This window comes from Leiobunum rupestre, chromosome 5 (genome assembly GCF_980474605.1).
Source record: "Leiobunum rupestre chromosome 5, qqLeiRupe1.1.hap1, whole genome shotgun sequence".
In the NCBI taxonomy this organism is placed as follows: domain Eukaryota; kingdom Metazoa; phylum Arthropoda; class Arachnida; order Opiliones; family Sclerosomatidae; genus Leiobunum; species Leiobunum rupestre.
The window spans coordinates 5,681,789-5,707,625 of NC_143388.1; the positions used below are offsets into that span (position 1 = coordinate 5,681,789).

At 32.1% G+C, this 25,837-nt stretch overlaps 1 protein-coding gene across 2 annotated transcripts in view; it reads left to right on the forward strand.

The window, feature by feature from the left end:
- Positions 1 to 837: 837 nt before the first annotated feature.
- The window catches only part of nwk (FCH and double SH3 domains nervous wreck), a 51,495-nt gene continuing 26,495 nt past the window's right edge, over positions 838 to 25,837 (forward strand). Inside the window, exons 1-3 of one of the 2 annotated variants that reach the window (XM_090174461.1) lie at positions 838 to 1,115; positions 2,770 to 2,867; positions 17,940 to 17,985. In XM_090174461.1, coding sequence (XP_090030587.1) covers positions 1,071 to 1,115; positions 2,770 to 2,867; positions 17,940 to 17,985 — 189 coding nt within the window. In that variant the 5' untranslated portion in view covers positions 838 to 1,070. Of the gene's footprint in view, positions 1,116 to 2,490; positions 2,614 to 2,769; positions 2,868 to 17,939; positions 17,986 to 25,837 lie in introns of those variants that run through there. The other variant, XM_090174460.1, reaches the window with a different exon arrangement.

Sequence of the window (25,837 nt, forward strand, 5' to 3'; positions counted from 1 at the left end):
TTACATATTCTGTGCTAACTTGGATAAATTCTTGTTATTATGAAAGCCTCGTATGCTTGTCTCGTCAGCTTCTTGTAATTGATTTGTCACCCAAGAGTCGATTGATCTAGCCGTCACCCTTGCCTCTAGTCATATATTAACTCGATTTTTTTTCATCGGAACTTTGACGAAATCTGTTGGGTTTAATTGCGGAATTAAATTATTTTGGAATTAGTTTAGTTACCAATGTTACGGTGAAAGAACCATATATATATATATTCAAGGTTAGTAAATTTATATTTTAAATTTTAAATTGAAATTCTTAAATTTGAAAATAATCTTCTTTACGAAAGACCCCAATAAATTATAATTTTAGTATACCCATAAAAAATATGGGGCACGATTTTTTACAAAGTGAATATCAAAAGCATTTTAAATAAGTAGATAAATATAAGAAATTAATTTTTAGTTATAAATTGATTTTTAATTTAATAAATAATTAATTTTTATTGAAATAATAGTTAGGTAGTACCGTAGTTGACATTTAATCAAAAACCCTCGAAGTAAAAGTCTCGACTAACGTTTGATAAAATATGAAATCGAAGACACTACCGCCATCTATTGGTACTAATCAAAATAACATACAATAAATTAGAAATACTAGTAGACCATTACGGTACTTCAAATAATAAATAAACCAGTACTAGAAGTTTAAAGTGTATGTAAAATAAACTATAGCGTTCAAAAGCATTCGCACTAACTCACCGCTAGATGCCGCTAAGAAGCGAGCTGAATTCGATTTTCGAAGCGCGGAGTCTCGCCGCATCGTTCTTTTTTTTTGTCGACGCGAATTGTGTCCTTCGAATAGCGTAGTGGGGCTTCGGCGCAAAGGTTTTCCCTCCGAGCGCCGCAGCATTCGCGCTCTGTATGTGACAGAAAAGACCAAAACTGGGAAGTAGGCTTAGCCGCAAAACTCGGCAACGTTTTTTTCGCGTTCTCAGTCAACTCGAGGAATATGGGAAGAGGTCAGCGCGATCAATGCTCACGGCTGATATGTTAGAAGACGAGCTCGCTAATAAAGAAATCCCAGCATGGAACGAAAACGTAGCGGATCCATGCAACCACCGCCTCGAAAAGTAAGCGTTTACTTTCTCCTATTTATGTCAACATTTATTATACCCCTTCGACCGTGTCTGCACTGCATCGCCCCGGGCCAGCGCACTTAACTCCTAAGTTAGCTTTTCTTGTATGGTCTAGTAAGAGCTTTCAGTTGATTGAAAAATACACGCCTTGTTTTCGAATTGTTAATAAATAAATAAATATATTTTCATCAACAAAATTGCTATCGTTATAATATTAAATATTTTTTTAATTCTATAAATTTATATTTTTTTAATGTTTTGTGCATTTATAAATGAAATGAGGTAGCAATGAAAAATTCCAATATCTCTAAAATTTACACGTATTACGTTTTTATGACTCCACCTCTTTCGAGATTATTTTATCAATTGATTGATTTAAAATTACGTATGTTATTTCACAATCAATATCAGAAAATTCGATAGTAAATACAACCATTTTCGTCCGTCTGTCACGAAAATGAAATTAAACGTTGCGTGACGATGTGTTTGAAATTTTTGGACATTCTTGAATATTTAATGTGTTAATTAATTAACCCCTCCTTTCATACACATGGTTAGCTACGTTAACTGTAATAAATATGTATATCTCAATACGCAATTGATATAATATTTTCTTATAATATTTCCGAAAAATATGGTGCACAAATAAGTTAATGGATTGAAAATAGCTGAGCTGAGTAATAAGGTTCATTTTGAGTTTTTAAGTCCTACTTCTTTAGTACGACAAATATTACATACTTCTGATAATAGACAAGCAAATATGCATAAATAAATTTATTGATTGAAAATAACTGAGCTGAGTAATACGGCTCATTTTGAATTTTTAAGTCCTACTTCTTAAGTACGACAAATATTACATACTTCTGATAATAGACAAGCAAATGTGCATAAATAAATTTGTTGATTGAAAATAACTGAGCTGAGTAATACGGTTCATTTTGAGTTTTTAAGTCCTACTTCTTTAGTACGATAAATATTACATACTTCTGATAATAGACAAGCAAATATTTTGTGATATAAAAGGTGTGAGCATTTAAAATGGCCAAGGCAACTATTTTGGAAATTATTATCAGGGTAACGGTGTACAATAACATATGTCAGTCTAATTTAGTGAATTTCTCCTGATAAGTCCCTCCACAGATAAAGTTACTCTTATCTCCGCAACGGTTTCCAGCTTATAACCCTTCAAGAGCTCTGATCATAGCGCATCTATACTAAGTATACTAAGGCATATACCTTATTTAAGGTACAACTTGAACATTGATCAGTTGCTTTATGAGTCTTCAGTCTTCTGAAAGATTATTGACGAGCTCGGGAACGCGTTGTCCTTGCACAATATTATTGAGGCACGTTAATAAACCGTTGAAGGCGGATGATAATCAAATAGATTCGGCTTCGTTTTAATTCTGGGAAGACGTGCCTCGCACAAATGTCGAAAACTTATAATCGGTTTAATAACGCCAAAGGAAACAAAGTTAAAGGATACAAACTCGTAATTATTTTAAATATTTTAAATGTCAAATAGAATAATTTTACGAAATTTATTACGTACATCGAAAATTACCTTAATTACGTTATTTTCGAAGAAAATTAGATTTATTTTGTTTGCTATGTTTAACTAAACTAATTACTATTTAATTTTTTTCAGGCTAAGATCACCACTAGCTTGCGGAATTCCCAAAATGATCAGCTGACGAAATTACAAAACAAACATCAAGTGGATATCGACCTACTTGATGATATTAGGTGAGTTAATGTACCTGCTGGTAATCTTTCTAATGAAGCAACTTTGCTAATTCGATACATCTACCGTTGTGAATGTTGTTTGGGTGTAATCGGTTTATGTAGACTATCCAATTAAATATAACACAACACTAGGCTATGTTTGTCGGGCCAACTTGACGAACAATTTGAGACTAATTGCAAAGTGAAAAAAAATTGAAAATTATTAATTTTTTTTTATATTACAATAATCGTACGGGATTAATTTTTTCGACAAGTTGGTCAAAACTACCAATTTAAACTTTTTGAGGATAAATAATTTATAAACATTGTTAATGCTCATTGTTCAATAATCTGGATTATATTTAGTCAAGGTCTGTAATATTTTGGCTTTGAAGTTTAATTTCTAACAAAGAATTTAGTTCTTTACCTACTATAACACAAAAGCCAAATACGTAACCAAAATCCGTTGAAGGTTATGATTAAATATATATCAATAATATAATATTAATAATTTAAAATAAAGCTATTCAGCGTAAATAAGTTTTATGAAATTACAAACAAATATATTCATTTTATTTAAAAATTTCAAAATTACAAACATTTTTTTAAATTTACTTTATTACGTACACGTAAATTTATATCTTTTAAAAAAATATCATTCCACAAAATATATCTAGTCATATATTTTGACCTTTGACCTTCTTATGCTAGCCATTAAACGTCCTTCTTTATTCACCTCCAAAAATTGAAAACGGTAAACTAATTGAAAGCCCCAATCGTGGTTTATTTTGGACCGCAATTTCCACGAGGAAGATTTGATTCTTCCAAATCAATATGTCTCCAAGGGAAGACGCAAAACCTCGAGCTTTGAGGCAACGCGACCCCTCAAATTTAATTTTCGTCCTCATTTTAATCCCTGGGCTCAAAAATCCGCGCGTTACCCATTCAGCGATCCCCTCAGGTCCGGTGCCTCTCGTGTATTTCAATTCCTTTATGTCCTGTCATTTTCAATATTCGTGAAGCCCAGGAAAATTTAAATTAAAATCTGGAACAAAAGGTGTCTCGCTCTTTTTCGTAGAAAAACGTATCGTTGCTGTTCCGGGAAGATAGCGATAAAGGGGCGCCCTTATCTTTAATCTAAGACACAATCCTCAAGTAATTGCGGAACGCGTGAACACTTTCGTTAACGTTTATACCCTGTGGAAATCATTGAAACGTTTCATTTTATTAGAAGGGGAAAAACAGAGAGAGAGTAACGGAGATATTATATTGATTTTTTGGTAACTTATACAATCTTTTATATTGTACCTTAAAGGCCTAGGATTTCTTCTGCCAGTTTTCCTGTAAGTTTTCTTCCCGCCGCGCAAATATCCTGGTGGTAGGCCAACGTGTTCTGCGGTTGGCCTACCACCAGGATATTTGCGTGGTGGGAAGAAAACTTACAGGGAAACTGCCAGAAGAAATCCTAGGCCTATAACGTTTCTAAGAGCTTTTCAAAGTCCCATACCACTGAAGATAGTAGAGTGAATTGGTATATAGGTCATCGCGAAGTAAAGCGAATGGCGGGGAAAAGGTACAATCTGTACCGGAAAATCTTTACAGGATACGCGATATTTTCCTTGACTTGGATGAAAGTGTTTGGTTACCCTTGGCTAAATGGACTGCGTAAGCAAATTCTTGTTAAGATACCCTTCCTCTAAGTCAGCTACGTGAGGCTGAAAATTACCCATTAATTTGGTATTTTTTACACCAACCCTGTGTTTCAGGCTCTCCAAGACGCGTAGTCGAACCCTTTGCAAAGTTCACGGGCGTCGATCGATGTTCACCTCCTGCTAAAGGTGGATTCTCTTTGATCGTTTCGCTGGGGATTGTTTTAAAATTTGGAGCTATCTCTTTTCCCTTGTCGCTTCCATATCCCATCTACAAGGACCCGATGCCCTAATCAATATAATTGTACATCTTGGCCTAAAATGGCGTTATCCGAATTTTCACATTCATCCTCCAAAATTAAGCCGAAGTTTGAATACTGTGCTCAAATTAAAAGTATTGATTATGGTTATGATTGGGATCTAATGAAATTACGCAATTTTTATTTAACAATATTATAATGAAATAACACAATTTTTATTTAACAATATAATAATGAAATAACCCAATTTTTATTTTTACAATATAATAATGAAATAACAAAATTTTATTTAACAATATAATAATGAAATATCACAATTTTGATTTAATAATAAAATAATGAAATAAAACAATTCGGATTTAATAATGTAATGATGAAATAAAACAAATTTTATTTAGTAATATAATAATGAAATAAAACAAATTTGATTTAATAATATAATAATGAAATAAACCAATTAATTTTAATTTAATAAAATAATGAAATAAACCAATTAATTTTAATTTAATAAAATAATGAAATAAACCAATTAATTTTAATTTAATAAAGTAATGAAATAAACCAATTAATTTTAATTTAATAAAATAATGAAATAAACCAATTAATTTTAATTTAATAAAATAATGAAATAAAACAAATTTGGTTTAATAATATAATAATGAAATAAAACAATTAATTTTAATTTAATAAAATAATGAAATAAAACATTTATTTTCAATTTAATAAAATCATGAAAGAAAACAATTAATTTTAATTTAATAAAATAATGAAATACAAAAAATTAATTTAATTTAAAAAAATAAAAATTAAATTCATGATTGAATTGATGATATTATTATTAAGATTATTAATATTTATTTGGAGAATTGTGAAATATGACTTTATTAAAATTAAGTGTTATGTATGATTTTAAGTAGTATCTCTTAATCGATTTTTAATAATGAAAAAATTCATTAATTTATTATATAGTATTTTTATTATTAATTAGCTTCAATTTGTAGGCCTAATTTATAAGAATATTTTTATAGCTATTTGCTACATAGATAATTTTATTTCTTAAAGATTATATTACATTATTTCCTTTATAGATAACAAGGATAATATAGTTTATTACTTATTAGTTACGAATTACATAGCACCCTAGAACATCGAAACGCTGATAGCCGGCATTTTTGTAAAAATATTTATATTTCTAGAAAATACTTTTCTCTTAATTTTAAAAGAGACTTATTTAGCCATTATTTAGAATGGATTTTTGGGATACGACACAATGAAATTTAGTTTCGTGAAACAGAAGATACTTTACAATTTCAGTCCACTGTTATAAATTAGCATTGTGGACGAAAAATATTTTAACCATTAATTTTCTGTTCCAAAATATATTCATTTATTATTGTTGAATGTCGATCCGGGTGTTGGGTGGTTTAAAAAAACTACCAAATAGAACTTACGACATATTTGCCTTCAATTAAGGCGGTAATAGATGTATTAACAATCATATATAACTTTTATATTTTATTTTTACCAGAGTCGGCGTAGATTAGCGCGGTAATTTGCGAATGTGGTTTCCTCCCTAATTGGAATTTCTATAGATCATTAGTTTCCTTTGTGGTCACGCCAAACCAGGTTTGGGGGAAGTTTCCCAGATTTTAGACGTATATTAAATGTTCCTAAGGTATCAAATAGGGAATTTATGCTCTCACCAAAAAAATATATATATTTGCACTATTTCTTTTATTATGTGCACAAATATTATATAGCGATCATCTTTGCAATATGACTTTTATTAACGGTCAAACGACTAGTTTTGAAAATGAGTATATATCTCAATGAGGAAGATTTTTAAACCTACTACGCAAGTGGGGTGGCGAAGTGGTTAGCACATTCTCCTCGCTGAAAAGGAGCTGGGTTCAATCCCAGTTATTGGCAATGCGTGGAAATTCGGAACAAGTCCTTTCTATTTGAGATTGCAAGTTATCTCTTCACTGGTTATAAGGATCCACAATAACAATGTTAATCAGTATAATATAATCAGATATTATATAGCTTAGTGCTTTTTAAAATTAGTTCAATTCTTTTGACTAATTTTCTAACATAGAATTTTATTTATTCGCGAAGTGATTGGTTATTAGGTACGAAATGGTTAATATTCTAACGTATAATTTGTACAATCTGATTTTAATTAGCGGCCAAATTCATTTTTTTAAGTTAGAAGTGACCACCTATGGACTGTGCGAAGAATTATAAAATACGCGAAAAAGAGATATGTCCATAATTAAAAAGGATAATATAGCTAAATCCTATTTTATCATATTTTTAAGATCATTAAATTACTCAAATATTAAAATGATCAGAGATTATCATTTTAATATTAATTTCTTTGAGTATTTACTGTAAGCTAGGAGCAACAAACACAAGGAGAACGCAGCCAGCCTTTAAAAACGCTAACGCAGTGTTGTGTACAGATTTAATTGGACGAGCCTTTACGCTGAACATTTTACGGAAAGGGGGAAGACAATTTCCGAATTTTCCCCTTCAGACGGCAGCAAGTGCTAAAGCGTCTAACCAATGAAATATGTACACGAGGAAATGCACGACTCTTGGCGGGTTGCGTTCTCGATGTGTGGGGTGCTGTGTTTGTTGCTCCTATAGCTGTATCATGTCTATGAGCTGTATTCTATAAGTGCATGTGTTGAATAATTTAAACGTACGAAAATGACGGGATCCAGTGTTCAAATTGGGATATAATTTTAATTTAGACACATCCAATTGTGTTTGTTTCAAATAATTTTGTTACAATTGGAACAAAATTCCAATTTCCTACATTGTAATTGAATCAAATATTGCCCGATTTGGATCGTAAATTTCAATTGAAGTCTATTTTGGATCGGTCAAAAATTATAATATAGTTTTGGGATCAAACTTGGTCAACCAATTTTCGGAAAAGTCGTTTTCTTTGAAGCTTAAAATATTGCACTAATCGAATAATTCCGATTAAAAACCTAGACTTTTAGAAATTAAGTTTGTACTTGACCTAAAACCCATTAGATATTAAAACGGGACGATCAAGCCATGGAATCTCTTCGAAAATTAGATAGAACAGAAAGTTATCCATCCATTAAACCAGATAATTGGCTCTAGCTCTGTTCAGGGGAATTCTAAGGCGAGGAAGTACGCGTGTACCAGGGAAGGAGATAAAAATATATCGCTACCTGAGAGCAAAAGTCAAGTAAGTCGAGATACGTGACTATTGACGGAAATTCAAAATACGAATCCTTGAGTTTTTTTAAATTAAGGTGGCTCAGTACAAAATTTTCAACATATATTTTCACTCTATTTTTATCAATTTTCATTTTTAGATTATCATTGTTATTTTGCTAGATTTCGAACTTAAAATTGGTTTTTCTCAAATAGGGGTTTTCGGACTTGCTTGACTCTTGCTCTGAGGTAGCTATATGTTCCAGCTACAAGTTTAGTCTTTTAAATTGGGTTTGCGTATGCCGTCTAAACCATCAAGAAAAGACTAACTCTCTAAAGCATCTTCTCGAAGGAAGGTGCACTTTGGGCTTCTTAAATTGAATCAGCCTTCGGTTGCCAACCGCAGCTCTCAGGTGTCTCTTTGTAGACAGACTGCTGCAGGGAATAAAATTTGCATACTCATAATATCATCAGCCGCGTGGTTGTAATATTGACCACGACGTCAAGAGAGTTTCCTATGAAAAGGATTTTGGTTAATTATTCTTAATCTATCTGCTATTATATTTTATTATTTAAAAAAATGTACCTACTATTCAATAGGCGAAACTATAAAGTAAATTTGGTCTTAACCAACTTGTTAAAATGGGAAAACAAAATCACGTGACTACCATTTCACAACCAACTTCGATTCGGTAAATCGTGTTCATAGTTGGCCGTGCGACGGTAAAGAAAAAATTATTCCTTCCAGATACGGCGGACAGCTAATTAACTGGCACCTTTCTTTTACAAAATGTTTTAAATAATAATAATAATTAGATAATTTAGATGAATCGATCAAAATTAAAACCGCCATTAGCCAAATTAAAATCAATAATAGTTCGTATTTCTTAAGATCGATGGCGCTGCAGTTCTTCACAAAGTCACGTGACTACCATCTTTTCAGCCCCCCTGGACTTTATAGTTTCGCCTATTCAATTTACATTTATTTGACTTTTAAATAGATATTACAAAAAGGAAAGGGGCTAAGTCAAAAAGATGATTTGTGAGATAGGCTTAGATAGTAATAGATAAATTCAATATTTACCTTAAAACGTGTATGCTATCTTCAAAATAATAAAATTATAAATTTAATTTGAGTGGTCAAAATTCAAATTTTTAATTTAATTTCTAAAATTCTATTAATTAAATAAAGTCTTGAATCACGACTGATGGTATTTTTAGAAACATTTATTTAAAAGTTATGAAAGTTGCGAAAACTTTTAATTAAATGTTTTTTAAAAATACCATGAAGTATCAGTCGTGATCCAAGACTTTATTTAATTAAAATATTTTAAGCCATGGTAACAAATTTTAATTTATATGATTCTAAAATTCGTTCCAATAATTTCAAAATTACAAATTTAATTTGTACCACCAAAATTAAAAATGTTTATATTTTTATTGAATCTCACCCAAATTAGCAATTGCCAATTTATGAAATTAATTTGATATCGTGTCCTTTCCACAAATTAATAATAATGATATCAACCTTAAATTCGAATTTTTATGGAGATATTTTAACAATAAAGTGCTTAACTACCGTAACCGATATTCAAGGTAAAAAAACCAGATGCTACAGACATTTGAGTACATACAGCCCTCTTGAGTTGTTAAATATATAAATAGGTGTGGAAGAGTTACATTTTGCACGATTTTTCAATCGCGTTGTACGTTGACGTAATAAACGTTTTGTAACAGCCTGAGATTACAGTAAATGTTTTCAATCATTCTGTAAATGAAGAATTTTTTTCAATAACCCTGTCCCTAAAGATTAACTTTCAATAACCCTATCCATGAATAATAATTTTTCAATCATTCTGTCCATGAATATAAATTATCAATAAACCTGTCCATAAAGATTAAATTTTCAATAACCCTGTCCACGAAGATTAAATTTTCAATAACCCTGTCCACGAAGAATAATTTTTCAAACACCCTGTCTTTCAATCTAATTAACGCGCTAAAATAAACCACATAAGAGTTACTTTATCACAAAGAGAAAATGCATGACAACACTTTCCCAACCGCTAATTAAAAAACCCAGAAACCAGAACAAAGAATATGCCTTTCTTTGTTTTACACCTTTAAAATTAGATTTTCTTTTATATGGTTATCGATACTTTATAGTACAATAGCCGATAATTTGCATTTTTTGACATAATACATTATTATACTTTTTGAAGGATTTTGATTTTGAAAGCGTTATAAATATAAACAATACCAATAAAGAATTAAGCGTGTATTTTCAAATTCGTTTGTTAAAAAATGATGTAATTTTTAATGAGCAATAATACACTTATTCCAAATTTAGAATGACCACTGGTTTTAGAAATTATAATACCATAAAATTTCACAAAAACCATAATTACGAACCACAAAATAGATTACATAAAAGCATGCAGATTTCAAGGCAGAAATAAGTAAAATAAAATTAAGAATAATAGTAATCAGCTAGGCAAATATCTAAGGCACCACCTTAGGTCCAAGTCATCTAGTGACTTTTAATGCCTTTAAACAGGTGACCGGGTTACAATGCGTAAGAGGGTGGTGGCAAGCCCTTCATGGCAAGCGAGCCAACACCTCCCTACACTAACTATTACCGTTAACCTCTACTAGTTTCAAACATTTCCATTTGGTATATCAAGGGCTTGAAAGTTTCTATCAATTGATGTATAATTATAAGTTTTACTCGTAACGGGTTCTTAATAATAAAAGCATTTTTTTTTTCACAATCACCCTACCCTTTGATTAAAACACGTTTTCTCAATCAAACTGTCCATCCAGAAACGCACACTATCTCAATCACTATTTTAATTTATAAACACACATTTCCTATGAAGTAAAAATCTTTTATAACTTGAAAATTAAAATAATAAATACAACTGTATTATAATAAATAATAATAATAATCAGCCAGGCTAATACCCAAGGCTAAGTTAAAAGGAACCACCTATGAACTGCATTGTAAAGGATGATAAAAGTAGCGAATAACTAGATTAGTCCATTATGTAAAGGGATAATAAAGCTAAACCCTTAACAAATTTGAAGAACTTACTAATAGCTCGTACCGATTTTTGTTTGCTCGAAGACCTATCGGTACGAGCTGCTATGTAAGTTTTTAAATTTTCTTCAAATTTGTTAAGGGTTTAGCTTTATTATCCCTTTTCATAATGGACTAATCTACTTATTCGCTAATAATACCCAAGGCACCACCTTAGGCCTAAGTCATCAAGTGACTTTTAAAGCCAATAATCCAGTGCGTAGGAGGGTGATGGCAAGCCCTGAATGCCACGCGAGCCAACAGCTCCCTACACTAACTATTACCGTTATTAACCTCTACAAGTTATTATGGAAGGGGAAACCGAAGAGCTCGGGGAAAAGCCCTTAAACCAGAGGGGAGAGAACTTGCAAACTCAACGCAGAAGGAGTGGGACCGAGTTTTCACCCAGTGCCACAAGTTGGGATCGAACCCGGTTCCTCTTGTTGCGAGGTGAAAGTGCTACCACTCCGCCACCCCAATATTATTATTATTTTCAATTAATTCGAATTTAAATTAAGAAAAGTGCATAGATTTCTAGGTGGCAATTGTTAAATAACCAAATTGGTAATTTCCCCTGGTCTGGGACACCGGAATTTGGTTGTGTTAAAATTATGAGCCCAAAATTATCTGTAATTACCTATTGTTTGCGGTATAAATTAAAATTATAACCCTTAGGGTTGAAGAGTTGGATATAGTACGGCGGCGGCGGCGGCTGACAGCCCTAGGTGAATCTATTGCACACAAATCCGGAATTGCGACTTAGGTAAAAAATGATATTCACGCTCCAGTGGAGATATTGAGAAAATGATTTAAAATTCCAAATTTTTCCCTTGACACCAAGAACATTTAGCCATATTTGATTAAGTTACTGCTACCTTATTTTGCGAAATTCTAAATTCATTACGGTTTGGCATTTTAATTAGTTGATTTGGCTATTATCCATTTACTGCAGAGTTTTTTTTAGCTGAGTCCAATTTTTAGTATAGAAAGTATATTTTATATTTCTTAGTTAAGGTCGTACAATAAAATAAAAGGTCATAACATAAAGGATTATATTATAATTATTTCCTCCTGTAAAATTATTGCTGTTACATTTTACCAGACCAATTTCGTATTGTCTTCTTGAGTAAACTCAGTAAAATTATAATTTCCTATCATTTAATATTCCTTTTGTGGGAACTTAAATTAATCTTTGATTTTATTGGGATAGCTAACGTGCAGAAAAGACTGGAGTATATTTGAATGGCTTTTTGCTTCGATAATAAAGATGTTTCGAAGGAACCGATAAATATTTTAAATTGGTAGAAACGCTAAATTCATTCTCCCTAAGTAGAAACAAATAAAGTTTTGATAAATTCAACATTTATACTTTGTTGGCATAAATAAATACTGTAACGATGAATTTTTTAAAATGAGTTACTATTATAATATTAATTAATAATGAGTAAAATTACGTTATAATTAAAAAACTAAGAAATAGTTCATACATAAATATAAATTAAATTATTAAATTATAAATTTAATTTATACGCGTATTTATAAAAAATAATTAAAATTTTATTATTAAAAAAATAATATTTATGCAAAATGTATCGTGTTCCGTTCAAGAGATGGCACCTAAAACCAAGATATATCCCTTGAAATAGGGCGGGGCGTCGGTATAACAACATATCACAGTCCTATGCCCCGAGTATATCGGTTCTTGTCTTGAAATGGAATTTCTAGAAACGATTTGTAATCAAAGCGTTACACCGACCAAGTTACCGAATAAATTAACAATCTTATACACAATTAATGATATTAATTAATTGTATCAAAATCGACTATAGTATAAATATAAATTTTTAATATACTAAATGGGTAAAAAGTGAACAAAATTTTTACGACTTAAGAGATTTAGTAAATATTATAAAGAATTTATTCTTGTGGATACAATATAATGAATAACTTGCCCTTAAAAGAAACAAACCATTTTTTTCTAGTCTTATCGTTTGTAGTAAGCTTAATCACTACTAATACTGAAACAGTTTATTGCCCTATTGTAAACCTTGCTATACTTATTTTTAGAAAGGAATTCTCAAATGTGCTAAATATTTAATTGCAACGCCTGAAAGAGTTTTCGCCCACCGCCCATTCTTAATGCTTTCACAGCACGATATTCTACAAAAGCTGATCCAACCTTTCTCCTTCCTGTTTCACGACTAAAGGTTCTATTTAACCGGAAACTACTCCTTGCGGGAATTGATTTTAATAATTACATGACATTATGATAAATTGAATTTTTTTTGTTCTTTACAACTATTAATATTATGGTGTTGGTCCATTTGATCGAAAAATATGTGATCGACAGTCGATCATTATACGTTGCAATTGATCGAAATTCCATTTGATCGAATCCCATTTGTCATTTGTTTCATAAGATCGAACCTTCAATTGATCGAATTCTATTTGATCGAATTCAAAAGTATTTATAGTACCAGTTGGTATGTTTTTATTCTACCGAATGTCAATATGAAGTGCAGAAGGAATAATGATGGAATAATTCATTGCTTTAACTGTATTAAGCCACAAAGATGAAGATATTTTTACTTTATACACTATATGATGAAATTTGTTATGACATCGACGATAACGGCCCGTTGTTTTTGATCAGGTTAGGTTAGGTTAGGTTAGGTTGATGTACGCGCGCCGTAGGCGCGTATGCACCGTTACCTTTTCGATTTACTCCCAAAAACTAGTAGTTTTACCCTACAGTAGCTTTCGATCAAATTTCGTTCGATCAAATGCCATGCGATCAAATGCAATTCGATCAAATGGAAATTCGATCAAATGGGACCCGTTCGATCATTTGGGAATCGATCAAATAAACTCAAACCAATATTATGGTTTAAATTAAGTTTGAAACTGGTAAAAAAACGGCAGATTCAAAATTGAGTGGAAATCAATATATCGACTTCGAAAGTCGGGATGTTAAACTTTTCTTCCCCTATCTTGTGAAGATTCACTTCCTCTCAGGGTTGGCAAAAACTCGGAAAAAAACAGTCTTTTGCCGGGACATGTGGGAAAAACTGGATTATTCCGGAAAAAAGTGGAAAAAACTCTTTTCGTGCTAAATTAATCATTGACATATCTATTAAGTGACTAATTTGGTCATTGCAAATAGGAGAGATGAAAAAAAGGCCAGAAGAAGAATGAATAGAATAGAAGAATATACTGCTTTTATTTTTTTTTATTGCATTTTGCCACTGGAGGTGGAAAAACCATGGAAGTACGATTTTCCACATGGTTTTTAACAGGAAAACCATAGGTGGAAAAAACCGCCGAAAAATCTAGTTTTTCCACCCTTGGCAAAATTGTGCCAAACTGCCAACCCGGCTTCCCCTACGTCATAAGTACAGAACTTCGTCTGTTCTGTCATTTTACACTCCAAGGCTTAAAGGGAACAAGGCGAAATCAGCATTTCCAGGCTGAAAATAAAATTATCGATTTCAGTAATTTTTAAGTTTGCTGTAATATTGACGTTAAACTTGAGAAATAACTTTTTTATTAACGCTTAAATGAACTACAACCTAACTTTGTTGCGACAATTTGAAGCGTTGCTCGCAAGCCCCCTTACGCTCGAAGAGTAAGCTGCTTCCTCCTAATCAAAATCAAATCATTGATTTCCTAAAAGGGACATTTTCCGACTTTTTTCCAATAGTCATTCTCCAATTTAAGAAAAATAAATACATTCTTGAAAAAAGGTACAATATGGTTGAATTAACGAAAATAGCGTAGGGCTCAAAATTATCGACATGTACTATAATTATCGTACGTCTGGCAACGCTGATTACAGACGTCGTTATAAGGTACCGGAAGTAAGTCTTCACAAGAGGGGAAACTACATTTTAAACACATGCTTTTGGGAATCGATAAATTATGGTTATGAAATTTTCAAATATAATGCGTGTACTACTGTACATGCAACCAATTTTTCGTAATATTGCCAACGCTGTGGACAAACATTGTGTCAGCTAGGAGCAACAAACACACAAGGAGAACGCAACCCGTCAAAAGTCGTGGATTTTCTTGCGTACAGTTTTCATTGGTTAGACGCTTTAGCGCCTGCTGCCGTCGGAAGGGGAAAATTTTGAAATTGTCTTAGCTCCGTTCTCCTTGTTTTTGTTGATCCTAAGTGTCAGCATGCTCGACAGAAGGGTTGGATAGTTACGTAGGGTTCTATCAAATATCCAGATGTCTAAGCTACAAAGCAGTTCAATATAAAAAACCTTTTAGGGCAGACCGCGTGATATTCGTAATGATGTGGCAAATATTTTCATGTTTTGAAAAATTTCCACAGAACGTGAAACAAATTTTATTAGATTTTTTCTTTTATTTTTTCCTATATTTCATTCCTTAAATGTTCACAAAATATTACTAAAATCGATTGAATGCATTGCAAAACAACATCTTTTATAGTAGTTATTTTGTACATTTAATGTTTTACATGAGCCCTAGATATTATTGAAAATTATAACATAAAATAGGTATGATATTTAAATTATGTACATCATATTTTAATTTAAACTATAATTAACCATATTTGTATTTGGGGGTAATTGTTTAGCCTTAGAATAGTAATATAATAAGTAACGTAAGTTAAAGTTAATAAAAACCACCTATGCAGTTAAATTACGTGAAATTTATATTCACAATGTTTAAACATTCATAAAATACAAAAAATAAACTTTGGTAATATATAGGAGTTTTGAAACACCAATTTTTAAACTTTGAAATATCTTGGTATTTACAGGAGAAAATATGAATTTTATGATGGAAATCGTTACAGGTCGTTTGGAATATCGTTAAAGGAGATGAAATGTTATTTTTAGAAAATGTTATCTTTTGCCTTGTTTTTAGAGAGGGTACGTGTAATTTGAAAGATTGTGTTAAGACAGAATTGTTAGAATAACAAATAGTTTTTTAAGGTAATATATATAATGCAAATAATATGTAACAATTAGCTAGGTTAAAATTTAAATTATATGAATTTAATTATGATATTAGAAATAAGGATATTTTTTATTAAAACTATTATTAACCGTAATTATATTTGTATATTTTAATTATTTATGTTAGTTTTCATATTTAGGAAAAGGATATTTTTACTAAAACCATTATTATTTGCGGTAGATATGTTAGGCCTAATATAGTACTATTAATAACGCCTATTACATTTCCTAGCAAATAAAGCATTTTAATATCATGAAATAACGTATTATCTAACAGAAATCTGTTCAAATAGGAAAGATATTTTTTCTAGGGGATGAAATGCATTGAGGCAAATGCAGACGTTGGATTAACAGTTTCCGGAAATATGTGTATCTAAAAATAGCCTGTTATCTATGTACTAAGTCGGGGAGGTAGCTGCCAGTTGCAATTACGTCCACTGGTATTAAGATAAACGATGGACAGTGCGCTAATAAATACACTCCCGCGCCTACGCGCCCTTGGAAGGGTTTTAGCTCAAGTGCCGACATCGTGTCGCGCTCACGGCTCGTTGCCCCATCTTGTGGGGATTTAGGAAACTAATTTCGCCCATTTAATCATGCCTGTTGACAGAATCGATTTCGACTCGTTTTCAAATTAATCTTTTATGCCCGTATTTATCCATTTTTATATTTTCCTTATGAAATTTATATATGCTGTTTGGTAGATAGTTTACGTTTAGGAAATTTCTACCATAAGTCAATATATTGAATTATAAAATATTGTGATATTACATAAAGCAATATATTTTTTATACAATACATTTTTTATATAATATTGTTATATTACATAATACAATATATTATTATATTTAATATAATTAATTTTTAAATATAATTTTGTTATCTTACACAATACAATATATAATTTTATTTATGCAATATATTTTTAATATAATATTATTATATAACATAAAGCAATACATTATTTTTTACAATGCATTTTTTATATAATATTGTTATATTACATAATACAATATATTATTATATTTAATATAATTATTTTTTAAATATAATGTTGTTATATTGCATAATACAATATACATAAATTATTTTTATATATTATTATTATATTACATAATGCAAAATATAATTTTATTAATGTAATATAACTTTATATAATACTATTATATAACATAAAGCAATCTATTATTTTATACAATGTATTTTTTATATAATATTGTTATATTACATAATACAATATATTACTTTATTTTATATAATTATTTTTGAAATATAATATTGTTATATTACATAATAAATATATTATTTTATTTTATATAATTATTTTTGAAATAAAATATTGTTATATTACATAATGCAATATATTATTTTTATACATAATTATTATATTACATATTGCAAAATATAATTTTATTTACGTAATAAATTTTTAATATAATAATATTATATAACAAAAAGCAATATATTATTTTATAAAATGTATTTTTATATAATATTGTTATATTACATATTGCATTATATTATTTTATTTTATATAATTATTTTTGAAATATAATATTGTTATATTACATAATGTAATACATCATTTTATACAATTTATTTTATATATTATTATTATTATATTACATAATGCAAAATAAAATATTATTTATATAAATTATTTTTAATATAATATTATTATATAACATAATACAATATATTATTTTATATAATATATTTTATTTATGGTTCATTAAATTATTAAAATTAAAAATAAATAAAAGCCTTTTGATTTATGGTTTATTAAATGATTAAAATATTAAAATATATTTTAGATCAGTTTTAATAGTTAGGCTTAAAATTACAACATTTCTGTATCTATCAATTTTTATCTATTCTTTTAAGATTTTTCTGATTTCTTTCGTTTTTATTGGCAGAAACTTCACAAAACTTCGAGCTTCCATCGAAAAAGAATATGGACAGGTGAGGAAATATTTTCCATCATTTTCTAGGTCTAACATCCAAATATATTCCATCATTTTCAAACGGATTATTTTATTTAAGCTCCCCATCGCACAAAATCTACTTTTGGAAATTTTCTCTTGATTTTCTTTTTGGGAGGCGGAGGGGGGGGGGGGGCGTGGCTTATGAAAACCTCTTTTCATTCACCAGAACGGAGAATCTGACATTCTTTTGTTTTACATATAAAGCCCCTTTCAAATAATACATCCACGTATTAGAATTTTCTTTACAGTAATCGAAATTTTATAGTACAATAGTGGATTATGTGATTTTATTTTGACTTTTATGAATTATCATACTTTTGGAGGGATTTTAATTTTAAAATTTCTTTAAAGCTTTATGAATATAAACCCTACCATAAGTGTATAATTATGTTCCGTAAGTGTGATCTTGCCTATTCTTCACATGCGAAAATTTTATTGAGAGCTATTCACGAAACAGACTGCATTACGGGTTTCGTCGCCGTTTTGCGTCCGCTTGCTAACGCGTCACAAGTAGCTTTGACAGGGCCTCGCTAGGAGGAGATTTTCTTATAGTGATGACGTTACTCCGTTACTAGCTCTGTAAAATATTGCCCAAAGTTACAAACTTATGGAACAAAATTATAGATTTATGACACTACGAATACAAATTTAAAGGCCTGGGTTTTCTTCTGCCTGTCACCCTTTAAATTTACTTTCCTTCCAAACAAATACCCTGGTGGTAGGCCAACAGCAGAACACGTTGGCCTACCACCAGGGTATTGGTTTGGAAGGAAAGTAAATTTTTAAGGGTGACTGGCAGATGAAAACCTAAGCCTTTAAACGTATTTCGGAGTTCAATTTCTTTTGTAGGTTTTGTTGAAATAAGGTAGTTGTTATGATTCAAAGTTTAAAATTACAACTGGTTTAATAATTTAAAATATTTTAAATTAGGTTTGGAAATAGAATTTACGTAATATTTTCTTTTGTTTCCATAACACTATAGATTAATACTTAATCAATCGTATTGAGTTAGTCTATGCAATTAACTATCCTTAACTTGATTACAAATCTACATGATAGCAATTCTCTGTTGTATGTCCAAGAAAAAAGTGGTTGATTGAATTAGGATTATCGATAGACAAAATTCTAGAGCAAAGAAAAGCGAACGTGTCTAGACCAAAAATAAATATGTGCTTGAGAATCGTGCATTTAATCAGTGGCGTAGATAGGAATTTGGTCCATGAGAAACAAAATAATTGACTAAAACAATTTCATAATTTTTTTATAGCTGTCTATCTTTCTTGTAGAATATTTAAACAAAAAATTAAGAACCAATTAAAAAATTTAACAAGAATGTATTGAGGTTCACAAAGAATAATAATCAGCTATGCTAATAATAAATAATAATAATCAGCTAGGCTAATACCCAACACACCACCTTAGGCCCCAGTCATCTAGCGACCTTTGAAGCCACTGTTTCAGGTGGCCGGGTTACAATGCGTAGGAGGGTGGTGGCAAGTCAACAGCTCCTTACACTTACTATTACCGTTAACCTCTACAAGTTTTTATGGAAAGGGGAAACCGAAGAACTTGGGGGAAGAACCCCTTTAACCAGCGGGGAGTGATCTTGCAAAATCAACACAGAAGGAGTTGTTCCGACTTTTCACCCAGTACCACAAGCTGGAATCGAACCCGGCTCCTCTTGCTGCGAGGTGAAAGTGCTAACCATTCTGCCACCCCACGTAGCGCGACGACCTCCTATTAGGAATCCATACCTCTACTTGGAATGCTTATTGCGGCAGATTTTCGTCTCGATGTGGCTGACGACTTTTTTTTGACGTGACTAGGTTAACTTAATAAACAACAATATTAAGTTAAAAGGAACCACCTATGGACTGCATTGTAAAGGATGATAAAATTAGCGAATAAGTCGATTAGTCCATTATGAAAAGGGATAATAAAGCTAAACCCTAAACAAATTTGAAGAAATTTAAAAACTTACTAATAGCTCGTACCGATAGGTCTTCGAGTGAAAAACTAACAAACAACAACGTGAGAGGGGAGCGCGCGCAGAGGGGATTTTTTATCTCGTAGGCGGGGCCAAAGCCGTCAGAGTGATCTTACGCGATACGGCAGGATAAGCATTCCAAGTAGAGGTATGGATTCCTGCCTCTACACTATAGCAATCGTACAAAAGTGTTTTACAGCTTTAAGAGGAGGAAGGTGGAAAGATTACATGAGTGTTTTTATCCCGGGTATCACTTGACTTACAGGGTGCTGCCCTATTCTCTATTGAACTATTTACATGCTTGAAACATTATTTTTCTTCGTAATTTTATTACTTAGACAACTTTTTTTTAAACCATTTATTCAGCATTAACAATTACAATAATATTTGTTCAAAAGAGTATAATTAACTAATTACCTTAATTAGTGCTAATTAACGACACTATGTTTTCGTTTTTGAAGTCGTGCTTTTTGTCTTTTCGAAGAAAGATTAAATTATGAAGCCCAAAAAAGAATAATTTTAAGAATCTGTATTCCGGATCAGTTCACGAAAAATGTTCTTTTCCCGATTTTAATTGGGTTTTCCATAATTAATGGGAAGAAAAGGATAATTCTGCTGAAGAGGCTAAAAAAAGGATTATTTCCCTTTTCGGAGCCTTATCGACTGCGCCTTAGAATTAGGATAGACCTTTTCAAAAATGAAGAAGACAGGGGAGGGAAGGGGGAAGCATCCCCGAAGAATTGTTGTTCCTCTTTAAAGTAGAAGAGCCGAGAAAGAGAAAGTGGTTTTCGTGGCGCCATCTGGCGTTTCCGTAATTAATCACGGGATTTTCTCTAATTTCTTTTTGGGATGTCGATGATGCACCGTGTCTTTCGATTCCCTCATAGGAGCGAATTAAAAATATATTTGAATTGGTGGCAAAACGTACAACGGAATTATCTATCGGCTGTCAAAATTACAGATTGCGCGGAACCCTCGAAGAGGTTCAATTTGAAATAATTTTCGGTTTTAAACGACACTACGGTTACAGATTACCTTTAATAGAAATAGTTTGGTTTCATAGTTTGGTATTATATTTAATAATTAAATAATTATTAATTTTAGGTAGGGTTACTTGTAACAGTATATTACTTAACGGTAAATTTTATTTTAGTATAACATATAACAGCGTATTATTTTAGGATGACTTATAAAAACGTATTATTACAGGGTAACTTACAGCAACGTACTATTTAGGATAACTTACAGCAACGTACTATTTCAGGATAACTTATAACAGCGTATTATTTTAAGTTAACTTATAACTACGTATTATTTTAGGGTAACTTATAACAGCATATTAATTTAAGGTAACTTATAACTACGTATTATTTTAGGGTAACTTATAACAGCGAATTATTTTAAGGTAACTTATAACTACGTATTATTTTAGGGTGACTTATAACAGCGTATTATTTTAAGGTAACTTGTAACTACGTATTATTTTAGGGTAACTTATAACAGCATATTATTTTAAGGTAACTTATAACTACGTATTATTTTAGGGTAACTTATAACAGCGAATTATTTTAAGGTAACTTATAACAGCGAATTATTTTAAGGTAAATTTAAACAGCGTATTATTTTAGGTATCTTATAACTACCTATTATTTTAGTGTAACTTATAACTACGTATTATTTTAGGGTAACTTATAACTACGTATTATTTTAGGGTAACTTATAACTACGTATTATTTTAGAGTTACTTATAACTACGTATTATTTTAGGGTAACTTATAACTACGTATTATTTTAGGGTAACTTATAACTACGTATTAGTTTAGGTTGACTTATATCGGCGTATTAGTTTAGGGTCACTTATATCGGCGTATTATATCAGGGTAACTTATAACAGCGTATTAGTTTAGGGTAAATTATAATTGCGTATTATTTTAGGGTAACTTATAGCTACTTATTATTTTAGGGTAGCTTATAACAGCGTGTTATTTTAGTGTAACTTATAACAACGTATTATTTTAGGGTGACTTATAACGGAGTATTATTTTAGAGAAACTTATAACAGCGTATTATTTTAGGGTGACTCATGACAGCGTATTATTTTAGGGTAATTTAGAACAGCGTATAATTTTGGGGTAATTTACAACAGCGTATTGGTTTAATATCAATTACAATAGCTTATTATTTTAATATAATTTATAATAGCTTAGGATTTTAGTATTATTTTTAATAGCGTATTATTTTATTGCAATTTGTAGCAGTGTATTTTTGTATGCTTTATAGAAGCTTATTGTGTTAGTATAATAAAAATATATTTATGTTTAGTGAAACCAATAAGATATCGGTCTTATTTGATTTAGTTTAGAGGATAGACGTTTACGGTTATTTCATGAAAGGATTTAAAAGCAACGCTAAAACTCGTCTCAAAATTATCCCTAAATATAAATAAATACATTATTTCGTATAGTTTATAAAAGTGTATTGTTTTAGTATAATTTATTACAGCGTATATAATATACTACCACCAACGACAATGATATGCTATTCAGTTGGGTTGCAAGTCCAAGTTGGAGTGAGAGTGTCGGTGTCTAAAATAACGTTCGGTCAGGAAATAATCATTAGAACAATACGAAGTGTAGTATTTATTACTGTTATTTTACTTATGGTTTAATACATAAAATAAATATTGAGGCAGTTACAGCTCAGCGGGAGATTGAAAACGGATTTAATTTTTAGAACCAATCCGGTTTAGCTTCAGAAAAACTATTGTGACGTTTTTAAATTTGATTTTAATTTTAATTTTTCTCAAATAGTTTTTTTTTTAAAAGACGGGTGTAGCTTTTGAAAATATATTTATTTCCCGGAACAATGAGCCGTATGATTTGGAAACGTTCAACTGAATTGTCATGAACTTTGAATCGAATGAAGATTATGAAATGGTGGATAGAAATCATTAAAAGAACATAAAAATACTTTCCCAAAATTTCAGTATAAAATAAAATCTCTCATCGATGCTACTGTTCAGCCAGTTTTTAGGCGCCAGAGGAGCGTTGAAGAGTGTAGATCCGTATTAGTAAGAGAGGCGACGACCATAGAAATAAGTATAGGACACGTTGACTGTCGAGCACGGGCCTTTCGAGCAGACCAGTTCAAGCCGATCAATTGTGGCCGGGGTGGGTGCCAAGTGGGGGCTTGAAAGAACAGGGTATCGCCCTGCTGAAAAGGGCGCCGGAGTGCTCTAGTCGCGAGACCGACACTGGAACTCAACGGACAACTGACCCTGGCGCGAACTGTAGGAAATCTTAGCGGGTAAAAGCGGCTCTTAGTCGTTGTCGCTATCGATTCCTGACGGCAATGGATCGGCTGCCGGTGTGGAGCTAAAGACTGAAAGACAGTGCCACGACGCAAATCGAAGCTTGACTGTCATTATTAAAATGGGGATGATGCGAACCCGTTAAGCGCGCTTCCCTGTCGAGCGTTCGCGCGCGGAGTCAGTCAGTCAGTCAGTCAGTCCGTAGGGGGGAAAGGGACTGGGGGATGTGGTTAATGAGAGCTTTATTCAGATTTTATTGAGGTCTATTTGCCGGGAATTTTTAAATCGCGGAGTTTCCCAGCGCCTCGCATAAACAATTGCGTACATTTTCAATGAGGTACCGTTTGCTCCTTTGGTGCACGGTGATAAGGCTTAACCGGTGACTCGCGTGCATGGTCGCTATTTTATCAAAAATAAATAAATAATCCTTCTCAATGAAACCATCGTTTTCGAAAAATCCACGGGACATTTTTCTCGGCCATTAAGCTACTAAAAGAAATTTAAATTTTAAAGTTAACCTATATAGATAGGCAGGCCAATCTCCTGTTTTGGGAATTTAAATTCAAAAATGCAAATGAGTCGGCTTAAGTCAGTCTCGAGTTTAAATTTAACCACTATGGATCTGTTTATTGATTGAATTTTAATGTAATATATTCCCCGTGCGTAAAACGCCAATGTTAGATTTTCGTTCGTTGAGGTCTTGAAACTTTGGTGTGTTAGTTGGAATAGACTTTTTGTACAAACCGTGGCTGTTATGGTTGTTTATAAGTACTCAGTACAGTTTCATTGCTTCTAGTTACCAAAAGAAAAGTATTTTCAAATTGACAGCCAGAAGGTCGATTTGATAATAAATATAATCAGCTAGGCTAATACCCAAGGCACCACTTTAGGCCCAAGTCATCTAGCGACTTTTAATTCCTTTAATCAGGTGACCAGGTTACAATGCGTAGGGGGTGGTGGCAAGCCCATCACACCACGCTAGCCAACAGCTCCCTACACTTACTAATACCGTTAACTTTAAAGGGAAAATAACCTCAAGTATTTGGTGTGGAACACCAACGTTTGCAGCTCTGGCCGCTTCTGCCTTTGGCTTTAGAAATGTTTGGCGCCACTGTGCAGAAAAATTTGTAAAATTGAAGGGGTCTTCCATAAAGATTGCTAAGCAGGTTATATTCCCTTTAATCTTATGTAAAGGAGAAACCGAAGAACTCTAAAGCAGTGGGGATATAACAGGCAAACTCTACGAAGAAAGAGTTGTTCCGAGTTTTCATCCAGTGCCACAAGCTGAGATCGAACCTGGCTTTTCTAGCAGCGAGGTGAAAGTACGAACCACCGCGCCACCCCACTTATATCTATACCATCAGGATGAGTATAGGAACTAGAGAGGAATTGTCCTAAATCACTACTTAAACTCTCTGCCGGGTGGGCGGATATGGCGGCAAAGTCTATGTATTGGGAAATTTTTCAAGCGCCAGAACGAAATCCAATTGGTCCATCACGTAAGACTGTCAAAAAAACCGAAAGGTTTCAGGGTTGCGAGAAACGGCTGGATAAGGTTCGAGGACCTCTAACGGGATTACGAGACGGGGCTGGCCAGATTTCGGCTTTGTTTCGCTGCCGTAAGCAACCACGTCTCTTCTTTATTGTCTTGTTGGGATTCCGCTTTCGTTTTTTTTTGTATCGCAGCCCCAAGATTGGATTTAAGTAGGCGTAGCCAACCCCTTAAAAGTGATAAAGAACGAGGTTTTACTATGGAAAGGCTCCATTTCCCCTTCAGTATAACGTTAATAAAAATTCTTGCCGCAACTACTTTGTTTCTGAGGGTGTGGTTTACCACAGCATCACCAAAAAAAGGACGACAATTTTTTTAGAGATCTACATCCGGCAGAAAATTTTCAGTATATAATTTAGGCCTGGATGATTATTTCTTTAAATAAAATCCTTCCCCCCTCCCCCCTGCCAAAACTTTGACAACAGCTTTGGCAGTAAAATGGAAAACTGGTTTTAAGTCCAGTTACGGTAGCCCAAACTAAATTATTTGACTTTGACGATAAGTTTATGAAAACGTCTACTGACTAACTTTGGGGTTGCGGAGTGGTTAGCACTTTCGCCTCCCAGCAAGAGGAACAGGGTTCGATCCTTGCTGGTGTAAACTCCTTCTGCGTTGAGTTTGCCTGTTATCTCCCCACCGGTTTAAAGGGTTGTCCCTCGAGCTCTTCAGTTTCCCCTTCCATAAGAACTCGTTGATGTTATAGGTAATAATCAGTGTAGGGAGCTGTAGGGCTTGCCACCACCCTCCTACGTATTGTAACCCGGCCACCTGAATTAATGGCTTTAAAAGTCACTTGATGACTTACAAGGAGACTACCCGAAGTGTAACACACCGATTGGGTTCAAACTTGGGGGTTAAGTAGGCCTTAATGAATCATGAAAATTCCCAAAAGGAAAAGCTTCAACGGGCATTAGTTTGCCATGGCAACCGGAAATGTTTTAGACAACACAAAATGGAAAATTCCTTACCGGAAAAACATG